The 14,697-nt window shown below is 38.3% G+C and overlaps 1 protein-coding gene across 4 annotated transcripts; it reads right to left on the reverse strand.

Annotated features, from left to right (window-relative positions):
- Nucleotides 1-3,330: 3,330 nt before the first annotated feature.
- On the reverse strand, nt 3,331-13,591 carry ca8 (carbonic anhydrase 8 (inactive)). 4 transcript variants are annotated; one of them, XM_089008429.1, is made up of 10 exons: nt 13,472-13,591; nt 13,250-13,389; nt 9,418-9,603; nt 8,664-8,788; nt 7,427-7,522; nt 7,214-7,276; nt 6,996-7,044; nt 6,276-6,388; nt 5,125-5,319; nt 3,331-3,618 (listed from the first exon to the last, which is right to left on the reverse strand). In XM_089008429.1, exons 2-9 carry the CDS (start codon nt 13,320-13,322, stop codon nt 5,185-5,187), a joined length of 840 nt encoding a protein of 279 aa, XP_088864555.1. In that variant the 5' UTR covers nt 13,323-13,389; nt 13,472-13,591; the 3' UTR covers nt 3,331-3,618; nt 5,125-5,184. The 4 variants fall into 4 exon arrangements, with proteins under 4 accessions (XP_088864555.1, XP_088864553.1, XP_088864556.1 ...); XM_089008427.1 differs by having other exon boundaries at nt 9,418-9,609; XM_089008430.1 differs by lacking the exon at nt 5,125-5,319 and having other exon boundaries at nt 9,418-9,609.
- Nucleotides 13,592-14,697: the final 1,106 nt, after the last annotated feature.

Raw genomic sequence — 14,697 nt, forward strand, 5'->3', positions numbered from 1 at the left:
TGGTGTACTGGTTTACGTGTTTACGTATTTACTTATTTACTTACACACTTACTTACACACTTACTGACTGGTTTACTTGTTTACTGGTGTACTCGTGTACTGGTTTACGTGTTTACGTATTTACTTATTTACTTATTTACTTACTTACACACTTACTTACTTATTGACTGGTTTACTTGTTTACTGGTGTACTCGTGTACTGGTTTACGTGTTTACGTATTTACTTATTGACTTATTTATTTTTATGGCTGTTGGTCAGTCTGGATCGAAGGAAAAAAACTGTAACTTGACAAAGGCATCATGCTGTGATAATATTTTATTGATAGGGCATCACAAAATAGACGTACAAGTGCTGCATATTGAATTGGTGGCCCAAATAAATCTATTTCAGGTATTGAAAATGGATATTTGTGTGTGTCTCTGAGTGTGCACACGCGCAAGAGAGACAAAGAAGTAGAAGAAGAGACAGCATGGCTGACAGCCTGTCAGTTTGCATTGACTCCAGCGCGAGGACAGTAAAAGTGTCCACTGTTTTGACAAGTAGCTCCCACGGCCACGCATGCGCCTTGATTCGCAGCGTTGGCACGACTTAGATTTCCTCGGAACGCTAATCCTTGACCCCGATGTCGCCGTTTACGGCCAGTTGTCTTTCTTTAGTCTGATCCAGCGTTGGTCGGTAAAATAAGTAGGAGTGATTTATTGTTGTCGCCCGGTGATTGACAGCTGAATTCAGTGTGTCATTGGGCAAATAGTTCAAAGGGGTGTGTTCAAAAAAAAAATTGCAATACAGTGATACCTCGGTTTACGAACTTTTTGGTTTACTAACGTTACATTGATTAAAATTTTACCTTGGCATATGAACTTTACCTTGGCATACAAACTTTTTTAAAGTATTTATTCTTAGTTGTGTGTATTTATTAATGACTTTATTTATTTATTTCCTAGATGGAGCTCCCTCAATGAGTGATGTGTCGTTAAACATTAAAGAGACAGGCAGACGACAGTGAGAGAGTTTCAACTTTGATAGTTCAAAGGACTGCAAGGTTAAAATATCCCAGCAATCAGGCTCCACAAAAAAAAAACCCGCACAAGCCAGAAATTGTATGTAAGCCAAAAAGAAAGTGGGTGTGGAAAAGTAGTCCGCCAGCCATTGTGGTGCTCCGCGTATTTCCCGAAAACTATTTCTCGCAAATGTAATGTTCGTAAGGCGAAAAGTTCGTAAACTAAAGCGTTCGTAAACTGAGGTATCACTGTATGAGAATGTGGGGACAAAAACAACAGTGTGTATATTGACCGTTGCTGTTTTCGTGCTTGTTTGTTTGTGTACTGAAATAATCGCATTTAAAAAAAAAACATGGCCGACGACTCATAACAGGCAGACAGAGCGCTAAAGCGACAGACCGGAAGAAAGACAGACAGAGAATCCAAATGAGAAAAAATGGAAAATGGAGCGCGGCACGTCAATCATTACAATGATTATTATGGCAGTTGGCATGGCAACAACCCCCCCCCCCCCTCCCGCTGTTCCTCTCCCCCCTCTGCTATCATTCTCATTTTTTCTTTCCCCAATCACTTCCAATGCACTTCAATAGCACGCTAGGCACGGAAACAAAAAGCTATTCCAAGAGCGCTCGCGAGCGTGATGAACAAAGCAAGCAAAGCCGATAACGCTAAAAAATGCTAGCAACAAAACAAAAGCGTTACAGTACAGTGTATTACCTACCGTAACTAGGTTTCTATTCTCTCGCAGCGTTTCTTGTTGGCTTTTATTTTTGTCGTTTTTCTGGTGCTAACAGATGGCGCCAGGAACGTAGATGACAAAAATACATTGCGGCGATATGTGCATGCTAATTGTCACTGTTTTTTTTTTTTTGTTGTTGCCGGTGTCAAAAGATGAAAACAATAGCGCGACACACTAGGGGTAGTTGTTCTTGTTATAATCTCACTACAATTCATACATGCAGACAGAAATAGCGAGCTAGCTATCTAGTACTCTTTCTAGCTAGCCATCTAGTGAGCCTTTAGTGAGCTAGATAGCCTGCTAGATAGATGGCAAGCTATCTAGGACTCTCACTCTAGCTAGCCATCTGGCCCTCTCTCTAACTACCTAGCTAGCTAGCTGGTTAGCTAGAGCAGGGGTGTCAAAGTCATTTTTTTGCCTCGGGCCACATTGTAGTTATGGTTTCCTCTCGAGGGCCGTTATGAATTTGGGGAACCAATTAGAATGTTTAAATCCCTTCAAATATTACATATAGAGCACACAGCAAATTAATAAATAACTCGTTTTCAAATCTGAAGTCAAGAATAATGACTTTTATTGTGGTTGACATCCAAAAATATGAAATTTTGGCTCAGATTTTAGCAATCATCATGGAATTTAACAAGTTTGATTTGCTTTCGCGGGCCGAAAAAAATGATGTGGTGGGCCGGATTTGGCAATTGTCAACGAGTGAGTGGCTAGCTAAGCTACAGGTTAAGGCCGCTAAATCGAGAAATTAGGGTGGGGAATCCGGGTGGGGAATTTCAAGTCATTGTTGGCAACCCCTAAAAAACATGAAACCGAGGCAAGGTTATGTTCTCCATTGTGGTTAGATTCTTGTTTTTTTTTTTCTTCTCCTCCACACAGCAAAGCTTCTGGTAGTTAAACACTCTCCATTGTTTCGCGTTATTACAGAGCCCCCTGCTGGCCATAAGCGAAACTGTCACTCTTTCTATGAACCTGCACCCCGTACATTTTTTATTCACATTACGAGCACAGAAATAATCAAAGGCGGGTTAAAAATGAAGTTTAGTTAAAAAATAAACATCTGTGGAAAAAAATGCGGTTATTGTTAAGGGAATTCGCTACATGAACACATTTTAAACATCGTTTCATTTTCGAAAAACTCCGTTTCATTATACATCCGGTCTAAAATGTCGCATCCGGCGTCACTCTGACGCCCCTAACATCATTGCGGTAGCCCACTTTTGTGTCGTCCGAAAATTAAATAATCATTTTGTCTCTCACTTTTGATTCCAGCTCGATTGTTCCATCAATAAGTAATCATCTTTTTAACATAAACTAAACCCAACAGTCATCTTTTATTTCACCTGCGATTTTTTTTTTCTTCCAAGGACCGGAAGTGTTGTGTGCGCCGGTCGCCACCAGGTGTCATCGTTGACCCAAATAATTAAATTCTGTGTGTGGTGTTAATCCAGGTTGTTCGGTCATTGATTTGGTAGATTTTATTCTTTGTACCTAAAAAAAGGGAAATTCTTGGAGCAAATAGTTAAAAAAAAATTAAAAATAAAACAATCCGCATCAGAACAAACCACAAAGAGCTAAACGGCCATAGGTAAGAGGTTTATTCAACTGGCTTGAATTCAGAACAGCCGCCCGTTTCTATGGCAACACGTCGAAAGTACACATTTTCCTTCATATGTAACCTAATGTAGTTAAGACGCTGACATTTTAATACACATACGGTTAGTCTTTGTTAAACATAACGGAAGACGTATGTGTGACGTATTTGCTAACTTGGGTGTGGAGATCTGCCCTACGTAGTCATGGAAAGTGTGGTCAAACGACTTCAGCTCTCAATTTCCCCTCTGTTCTTCTTTACGTTGCCTCTTTTTAGCCTGTCGACCAGAAAAAAAAGGTCATAAAAATATGCATGAGACGTCAGGAAAGCGAAACCAGATGTGAGATGACGCGTGTAAAAGGGCGGGAACCCTGGAAAACATTTGTTGCTCCTGAATTATGGAAGTTAAATTCTAGTGATGGGATGTTGAGCGTTAAAGGGTGCTGTAGTGTATAAAAAGCAGACCGTATGCCACTGGTGTCCAAGTCAAGGCCCGGGGGCCAAATGCGGTCCGCCACATCATTTTATTCGGCCCGTGAAAGCAAACCAAATTTGTTGTATTTGTTATTCAGTTTTTTTAGTTTTTTTTTTTTTACTTTGTTACGTCCGGGTTGAGTGAATGCTGGCGCATGTGGCTGCCGCTGCTCACCTGCAGAAAGAAATATCCTGTGACTGTAAAGTGTCCTTGAGAGTTTTGAAAGGTGCTTATAAATGAAATGTATTATTATTATTATTATTTGCTATCTATCTATCTATCTATCTATCTATCTATCTATCTATCTATCTATCTATCTATCTATCTATCTATCTATCTAGCTAGCTAGCTAGCTAGCTAGCTATCTGTTTATTAGCAATTAAATGAAATGTATTATTATTATTATTATTATTACTTTATATTTTTTTCTTCGTTTTCTTACATATTTCTACCCGAATCTTTTGGTACTCCAAGGATTGTATGTGGGGCGAGTGCCAGAATAGGAAGTGAACCGGGCTAGATCTTTTGGGACTCTCTCCATTATAATTTGGTTCCGAAGGGCCTGATCCTTCAGGGACCAGACAGCGACGTTTATTTCTTCCGTCCTGTGATAGCGATAACGTGCTAAATTAGCGATTAGCCCCACTAAGTATAAAAGAGTGTGTGTGTGTGTGTGTGTGTGTGTGTGTGTGTGTGTGTGTGTGTGTGTGTGTGTGTGTGTGATACAAAGTCCCCACTAATGAGACAAATTGTGAATGTGTGTGTACCTCACACACATTCACATCTATCTATTAGCTAGATAGCTATCTATCTGAGTTACTTCCGGGTTAAGTGAAGACCTAGCTAGCTATTTGTTAGCTATCTATTAGGTAGATAGCTTTCTATCCGAGTTACTTAACTATCTATTAGCTGTCTATTAGCTAGCTAGCTAGCTTTCTATCTGAGTTACTTCTGGGTTGAGTGAAGACTTAGCTAGCTATTTGTTAGCTATCTATTAGCTAGCAAGCTTTCTATCTGAGTTACTTAGCTATCTATTGGCTGTCTATTATCTAGCTAGCTTTCTATCTTGAGTTACCTCCGGGTTGAGTGAAGACATAGCTAGCTATTTGTTAGCTTTCTATTAGCTAGCTAGCTTTCTGTCCGAGTTACTTAGCTATCTATTAGCTAGGTAGCTTTCTATCTGAGTTACTTAGCTATCTATTAGCTGTTTATTAGCTAGCTAGCTTTCTATCTTGAGTTACGTCCGGGTTGAGTGAAGACCTAGCTCGCTATCATTATTATTATTATTATTCTTGTTGTTATTATTACCTTGGAGTTTTGTCTTTTCTGCGTCCATTTATTTTTTTTGAGGACGTTGAAACAGGAGAATCATTGGAAAGCCGCCCGAACCGCCCGATCGCTTAATGGTTGGGTTGGACGGAAATTGTCCCCCAACAGCCCATCGTTGCCCTCCGGCAGCTCGGCGCCTTTAATGTGTGAACGCAGCCGACGGAATTCTTCGATCTGGAAGCAAAAATGGAAGAAAAAAAGACGATGTAGCCTGAAGAAGTCAAAGGTCGCGTTGGTTTGACCTTTTGAGGCGTGGTGGGGCTTCATCTTTACAATTTTGTAGGAAATCTACTGAAAGCGGTTGTTGCCACCGCTTCGATAGAAGCAGAAGGTGCCAAGATTCCGTCCGATGTTTATTTGACTTGACAAAGACTGACGTGACCTTCCTGCCTCCAAATATTTGCAGTACACTTGAGATCTCCTCAGGTTGTTTATGTATAAAAGGAAGAGGAGATGTGGGAAAATCGGACGACCTCGATAGACTGCGGAGAGCGCAGTAATAATCCCCGATGGATCGATGAGAAGGTTTTTTCAAGCCGTCATCTGGACTTCTTTGAAGGTGTCGGACGTTTCGCCCGACCTACCTACCTACCTACCTACCTACCTAGCGACCGACCGACCTACCTACCTACCTACCTACCTAGCGACCGACCGACCTACCTACCTAGCTACCTAGCGACCGACCGACCTACCTACCTAGCGACCGACCGACCTAGCGACTACCTACCTACCTAGCGACCGACCTACCTACCTAGCGACCGACCGACCTACCTACCGACCGACCTACCTACCTAGCGACCGACCGACCTACCTACCTAGCGACCGACCTACCTACCTACCTACCTACCTACCTACCTAGCGACCGACCTACCTACCTACCTAGCGACCGACCTACCTACCTAGTGACCGACCGACTGACCTACCTACCTAGCGACCAACCTACCTACCTACCTACCTACCTACCTAGCGACTGACCTACCTACCTACCTAGCGACCGACCGACCTACCTAACTACCGACATCCATACATATTAATATCGCCCTTGATCAAAGCGCAAGACTGAAACCGATCAATTTCAATTAGAAGAATGACAAAATGAGAAAATGTCGAATAAGCCACCATTTATTTACCTGTAATTGGGAGATGGTGAGGGGGTAGCGGTAGAGGATCCAGATGACGTTTTCACTACAGGGCGGCGTTGTCAGAGATCCTTGATACACCCAGTAGTCTCGCAGTAATGGATCTGGGGGCATATTCAAAAATCAAATACATAAATATTTATGTCACGTTCTTAATAAACATCATTTTTGTGTGTGCGTGTGTATGTACAGTATGTATGTATATGTAAGTATACATGTGTATATATGTCTGTGTATGTGTGAGTGACTGTGTATATATATATATATATATATATATATACAGTGATACCTCAGCTTACGAACTTAATTGGTTCCCAGAAAGTGTGTGCAAGGCGAAAGGTTTGTCTTCCAAACATTTATTTCCCATAAGAAACCATTCAAATGAGAATAATCCGTTCCCAGGTCCCCATAAAACATACATTTCTACTAAATAAGCCTTAAAACTTCACAAAATATACTTTATCTGTAAAATGAATGTGATATTGTATTGTAATTAAAGAAATAAACTGAAAGTTTTATTTACCTTTGTGACGGTAGTTGTCAATGGATGATAGCAATGGTCGACTTAGCGTAATGGTACAGGGACAGCTAAGTCACACAAAAAAAAATATGTGTGTATATGTATATATGTGTGTGTATATGTGTATATGTATCTATGTATATATGTATGTATGTATATATGTGTAATATAGTATATATATATATTCTTACCAGGCAACAAAGTGTTTGGGTTGAAGCAGGGTATGATCTTGCTCTTCCCCTAATGGAGAATAAAACAGCAAATTATAAATGATTATCACAAAAATATTGTTATGTATCTGTTTTAAAATAAGAATTAAAAAAAAAAAGTATTTCAGAGGATCATCAAAATGTATCTTTGGAAGTTTTCATTGTGGCTTTCCGGCAACCCAAAATGGCATCAGATCCACCTTGTACTGCAGGTCCTGTAGAACCTCTGTGACGGCTTTCAGGCCCAGATGTTCTTTGCCGACCTGTTGGCACAATTTCCATTCGGCCACGTCAGCAGAGGAACGTTGGAGCTTTGGAATGATGGCGGTTTAATCGCGAGTAAAAACTCGGGTCAGGAAATGTTTATTTTTTTCCAAGATTTTATTTTGAAGGAGCTCCAGGATTTTACTCACTTGGACGAAAAGAGCCACGATGAGAACTCCGTTCTTCTTGCCCAAAGCGTCCTCCAGAGAATTGAACAGCGTGCTGTTCCAGTGAATCAAATGAAGCTTTAAAAAAGAAAGAATTGAACGCGAGTCACAATTTAGGCTCAAGTTTTATTGTCATCAGCAGGTGTTCGGCGCCATCTTGGCGCCGTCAGCTGGCGACGACTCAAGAGTCTTACGCCACATGAATCGGAGAAAAGGAGTCGTTAACGGAGCGACCCGACATGGCAAATTTGAAACAAATACAGTGATAGCTTGGCTTACAAACTTAATTGGTTCCCAGAAAGTGTGTGTAAGGCGAAAAGTTCATCTGCCAAACATTTATTTCCCATTAGAAATCATTAAAATGAGAATAATCCGTTCCCAGGGCCCCATAAAACATAAATTTCTACTAAATAAGCCTTAAAACTGCACAAAATATACTTTATTTTATGTATAATAAATTGTGATTGTGCGATTGCGTTGTTATTGAAGAAATAAGCTGTACTCGTATTCTTGCCTCAAAAACAATATTTGACAGGCATTTGGAAGACATGCCATGTTTTCACTTTTAGTGGTATTAAATATTAAAATATTAAAATAAGCACACTTCAATATTTTTTCTGTGATGGCTCTTTGAAGTGACAATATCTTGTTTGACATCTTAAATAGTATATTAACTATCTATTAGCTTGCTAGCTAGCTTTGTACAGTATTTATTTGAGTGAACGCTGGCGCGTGTGGCTGCCGTTGCTCGCCCACAGAAAAAAAATATCCTGTGACTGTAAAGTGACCTTGAGAGTTCTGAAAGGCGCTTATAAATGGAATTTATTATTATTATTATTATTATTATTAGCTATTAGCTATCTATTAGTTATTAGCTATCTATTAGCTATTTGCTATCTATTAGCTATCTTAGCTGGCTGGCTATCTAGCTGGCTATCTGTTGGCTATCTAGCTGCATAGCTATTAGCTGTCTAGCTAGCTGGCTGTTGGCTATCTGGCTTATTATTATTATTATTATTATTATTATTATTATTACTGTATAATAAAGTGGTTTTATTGACCTTTGTGATGGTCATTGATGTAGTTGCCTCTTGATATCCGAGTAAAGTTGCCGTGCTTTCTCCGCGATAATACTCTCACTCACACTGTCCCCTGCTAGCTGCTTTTCACTCAACCCGGAATAACTCAAATAGCTAGCTAGATAGCTAGCGTTACGTACCTCCATGGGAAAAGCCTTAAAGTTGACCGTGTGCTCCGATCCTCTCTGATTTTCTTTGCCCCAGTGGAATCGAACCTCGTGAAGTTCGTACTCGTGATCGCTCGGCAACGGACCTCCGCTCACCACTGAACACAGTCGTATTGATCACATGACGCTCAGTCGTACAGGAGTGGTCCATCGATGAGAAGGTTTCTTCAGCCGTCATCTGTACTTCTTTGAAGGTGTTTTTCACTTCTTATCCAAGAGGCTTCGTCAGATAACTAAAATTTGCTGGTAGTTATGGCCCTATATATATATATATCCCTACTGTCCAGACGTGGTGGTGCCAGACTCTGCTATGATAGGTCCCTGCTCTCAGGTTGGGGGGGAGCAGAGGACTATTCCCTGAGGCTACACTGATTACTTCTATTGTCCTGCCTGATTATTGGATTGGATATGCCTTTATTAGTCTCACAGTGGAGAAATTTACATTTATTATGGGGTCTACGACTGGCCTGATTGCCCCATTTGCTCTGGTATCACCTCATCAGCATAACTAAGTCTATGTTGCCGAAGAAGTCGGTTGTAGGAACGATCCAAATTGAACCTCACCCCACCATGGCGATTTAGTGAACGTCCGACACCTTCACGGCTGAAGAAAGCTTCTCATCGATTGATCACATGACCAAAAATTTCCGATCATCGCATAAATGTTAATATCGTACAAGACGAAAGCGTCGATTCGACGTAGCGTGAACCCCTAATCAGCCCCTACCTGACTTTGACTTGAGAAGGATGCGAACGGTGTGTCCATCGTTGACGACCTCGCAATCGCGACACACGACGTAGTTTGAGGACAGACGGACGTCCAGGAGGGACGAATCGTATTGGGCCTCCCTGGAGTTCAGGTTGATGGGGGATTGATACTCCCCATTGGCTGATGGGTAATGGAGACCCCACTCTACACCTATCAGGAGAGTCAACCCAAGGAAACATAGGAAACATAGGAAACAAAAGGCAAACATGAAAAAGTGGTACAGCTTCAGGGCCTGCAAGGCCTTCTCTGCTGGCTTGAATTATCGGAATGTTATAATAATAATAATAATCATCATCATAATAATACATTTCATTTCTAAGCGCCTTTCAAAACTTTCAAAGACACTTTACAGTCACAGGATATTTTTTCTGCGGGTGAGCAGGGGCAGCCACACGCGCCAGCGTTCACTCAACCCGGAAGTTGTGTTGTCATATTTATTATTTAGTTTTGTTTTTTTTTTTACTTCAAGATGGCGCCGCGAGAGTGGCTGCCTTTCCAGCAGCTCCTGTATTTTGTTTTCTACTTCTTTCTTTCCTTTCCTCTTCCTTTCATCACTTTGCTGCTGTGAAATGTAAATTTGTCCACTGAAAGATGAACAAAGGTACATCCAATCCAAATCAATAAAAATAAATATAATAATATAATAATATAATAATAAAAAAAAAAATACAAAAAAATACAAAAAATACAAAAATACAAAAATACAAAAATATAAAAAAATAAAAAACAAAAATAAAATATAACATAAAAAATAAAAAATAACAAATAAATATTAAATAATAAATAATAAATAATAAATAATAAATTAAACATTAAACATTAAACATTAAACAATTAAAACATTAAAACATTAAAACATTAAAAAATTAAAACATTACAAAATTAAGAAAATTAAGAAAATTAAAAAAATAAAACAATTTAAAAAAATTAAACATTTAAACATTAATAAAATACAAAAACAAAAACTCTAAAAATCTAAAATTTTAACCATTTTAACAAAATTAAAAATTACAAACGAACAATGAACAATGAAAAATACAAAATTTAAAACAATAGATTTTTTTTTTTTTTTAACGCTTGACAGGGAGGAGGGGTGTAAAACTACACCAAAGAGATCATGTGCTTGCAGAAGTGTGCACACCTGCTTCTAACTTAAGTTAAGTTCAGAACCAACCGGTCTGGCTCCAAGTCACGTTTTGTCAAGGTGGGTCTGGGGCTCCAGAGAATTGTTTGAAAAAAAAAAAAAAAAAACAGTCGATATTAGCATAGCATTTTCATGCTGGTGCTTCGGGCTTAACTTCGCCTTTGGAAAATATTACCATCTTCTTAAACAAACACAGTCATCCATTTGCAATTGATTCAATGACCTGCAAATGACATGACGCTCCACATAAGCTTCTTCTATCCATCAAAAATAATAATCATCATAAAAGTTATGAAACGTGTACTGGAACAGCTAGCGGCCCTGTTTTAAAATGGAAAATGGATGCGTTTAGTTCATGGCTTTATTTTAGTTTTATTGTTCTGCTGTTTATTGTTCTTTTCATTGTAAAGTGTCATTGGGTGCTTTGAAGGACGCTTGTAAAAAAAATATAATAATAATAATACATATCATAAATAATTACTTTTGGTGTGCCTTATACACTGTAAAATACTGTATTCATGAATTTGTTGTGTACTCTAGATATAATAAGGATGAAATGGCTTCCCCAAATTCAAAATGGCCCCCGAGAGGAAACCGTCCCTACAATGAGGGTTAAAAAAAAAAAGACTTTGAATATACAAAAGATTTGACTTACGGGGAGAGTTTCAAAAGATTAAGCAGATGGGATAATCCTCAATCAAGGTTGCAAGTAAAGGGACAGAGTAGGGGAGGGAGAACATGTCATGTGTCATCAACGTAAATTGATCGATGGAGGATATGTTTCAGCAGTGGTGTCCAAAATAGGCTCCGCGGGAAGAGGATTAAGGTCAACGCAGGGGAAAAAAAAATACCTTGGCAAGATTGTCACTTTTATTTTGGAATTCGGACTTTAAAAGTCAGAATTTGAAGGTAAAAGTTGGAATTCTGAGTTAAAAGTTGGAATTCTGAGTTAAAAGCTGGACTTCTGCATCAAAAATTGGAATTGTGAGTTCAATCAGAATTCTGAGTTCAAAGTCGGAATTCTGAGTTCAAAGTCGGAATAATGAGTTAAAAATCGGAATTCTGAGTTAAAAGTCTGAATTCTGACTTTAAAAGTGGGACTTCTGCGTCAAAAATTGGAACTCTGAGTTCAATCATAATTCTGAGTTGAAAGTTGGAATCTTGGAATCCGGAGTTCAAAGTCGGAATTCTGAGTTCAAAGTCGGAATAATGAGTTAAAAATCGGAATTCTGAGTTAAAAGTCTGAATTCTGACTTTAAAAGCGGGACTTCTGCGTCAAAAATTGGAACTCTGAGTTCAATCAGAATTCTGAGTTGAAAGTTGGAATCCTGAGTTCAAAGTCGGAATTCTGAATTCAGAATCGGAATAATGAGTTAAAAATCGGAATTCTGAGTTAAAAGTCTGAATTCTGACTTTAAAAGCGGGACTTCTGCGTCAAAAATTGGATCTCCGAGTTCAATCAGAATTCTGAGTTCAAAGTCGGAATAATGAGTTAAAAATCGGAATTCTGAGTTAAAAGTCTGAATTCTGATTTAAAAGTCGGAATTCTGTGATTAGTCAATTCTTAGATTAAAGTCGGCATTCTAACTTAAAAGTCGAATTTTTGAGTTAAAAGTCTGAATTTTGAGTTAAAAATCGAAATTCTGTGATTTGTCAGTTCTGAGATTAAAGCCGAAATTCTAAATTTAAAGTCGGATTTTTGAGTTAATACTCAAAATTCTGGGTTAAAGTCACAATTGTGAGTTAAAAGTCGGAATTTTGAGTTAATAGTCGGAATTTTGAGTTAAAAGTCGGAATTCTGTGATGAAAGTCAGTTCTGAGATTAAAGTCGGATTTTTGAGAATTCCGAGTTAAAAGTCAGAATTCTTATCCAGTGACTGTCAAGTGTCCTTGAAAGTTTTGAAAGGCGCTTAGAAATTGAATAATAATAATAATACATTTCATTTATAAGCGCCTTTCAAAATGTATTATTATTATTATGGTTATAATAATACTACTACTAATAATAATAATTAATTCAATTTATAAGCACCTTTCAAAACTCTCAAGGACTATACAGAAATTGAATAATAATAATAATAATAATAATAATAATAATAACAATAATGATGATGATAATAATAATGATAATAATAATAATATATTTCATTTATAGGCACCTTTCAAAATGTATTATTATGATAATAATAATAATAATAATAATAATAATAATAATAATAATAATAATAATAAATTCAATTTATAAGCACCTTTCAAAACTCTCAAGGACTATTACAGAAATTGAATAATAATAATAATATATTTCATTCATAAGCACCTTTCAAAATGTATTATTATTATGGTTATAATAATAATAATAATAATAATAATAATAATAATAATAATAATTAAAAAATTTCAATTTATAAGCACCTTTCAAAACTCTCAAGTACACTTTACAGTCACAGGATTGACTCCCCAAACAAAATCGCATGGCTTTCATCCTTCCTTCCATTTTTTTTCCATACAGCCAAAAATATTTGGACACCCCTGCTTGACATTCCGAATAAAAGTTTCTCAAGTAAGAAACAAACCCCCCCAAAAAAATTGAAATAATCATGGAAATCAATCTTATTCACTCCTTTGCGCGATGAACGACAACCTTACCTTCCTCGTAGCCCCAATCCAGCTCATCTTTCATCGGAATGTTATTGGAATCTTCAGTCACTTTGTCGGCCATCTTGCTCACTTGGTAGTCCGCTCACTCACTCGGGATGCAAAAGTACTTTCACTTCACTCCTTGTTCCCTTGGATAATAAATAAATAAATAATTCAAGGCTCTCTTGCTCAGAGAAAGATTCCCGAGCCGCTTTGCCACCGCCTACCTACCCTTTTTTTTATGGAAACTGTAATTCTCTTGTTTTCTCTGTGGTGCTGAGCAAGTTTCTGCTTTAATGGATGTCGCGCTGTCGTTCTTTGCATTTTTCTTGACTCTGTACGCCACCTCCCTCCCTCCCTCCCTCCCTCCCTCCTCTCCTTTTCTGTGTCATCCCCCTTTCCCTTCCTCCGCTCGGTTTTTCTCTGCAGGTGCATGCACACGCAATTTGGCTGTCCTCCAATTTCACCGTATTTTCCGGTGTATAAGGCGCTATCCAAGGGACTATGAGGCGCACCTTCAATGAATGGAAAATATTATATGTCAATACAGGTAATCTCACAGCAGCAAAGTGATGAAAAGAAGAGAAAAGGAAAGGAAGAAGTAGAAAAACAAATTTCAGCAGCTGCTGTAAAGGCAGGCACTCTCGCGCCGCCATTTTGAATTCAAAACAACAACAAAAAAAAACTAAATACAGGTAACTTACGACCGAGTTCCGTTGCGACCAAATGGTCGTAAGTCAAAATGGTCGTAAGTCTGAGTATTAACTCAAAAATCCGACTTTTAATTTCGAATTCCAACTTTAATCTCAGAATTGACTAATCACAGAATTCCGACTGTTAGCTCAGAACTCGGAGTTTCGATTTTTGACTCAGAAGTGTCGTAAGTCGAAAGGAAGAGGAAAGGAAAGGTAGAAGTAGAAAAACACAATACAGGAGCTGCTGTAAAGGCAGGCACTCTCACGGCGCCATTTTGAATTCAAAACAACAACAAAAAAACTAAATACAAGTAACATCCGACTTACGACCGAGTTCCGTTCCGACTAAACGGTCGTAAGTCAAAATGGTCGTAAGTCGAAATCCACTCAAAATTTTGAATAGAGACTCTGAGGCTAAATGACTCGCAAACTCCGTGTCCATATATAATAGACACCGGACTATAAGGCGTAACTTCACTGAATGAAAAAGGTTTTCCAAATATAATACCGTATTTTCTATAAACCGTATTTTCTGCACTATAAGGCGCACCTAAAAGAAAATATTTTGTTTCAAAAGCTGACCATGCGCCTCATAATACGGTGCGCCTTGTGTATGGAAAACATTTTAAAATCTGTGCATTCATTGAAGGAATACGGTGCACCTTATGTATGGAAACATCTTTAAAAATGTCATTTGTTTGAGGTGTGCCAGAAAATACTGTATAAGGTGCAGGGTTATTTTTTGAAGGGGTGCGCCTTATA

This window comes from Hippocampus bargibanti, linkage group LG11 (genome assembly GCF_051943395.1).
Source record: "Hippocampus bargibanti isolate YZ-2025 linkage group LG11, ASM5194339v1, whole genome shotgun sequence".
Lineage (NCBI taxonomy): Eukaryota > Metazoa > Chordata > Actinopteri > Syngnathiformes > Syngnathidae > Hippocampus > Hippocampus bargibanti.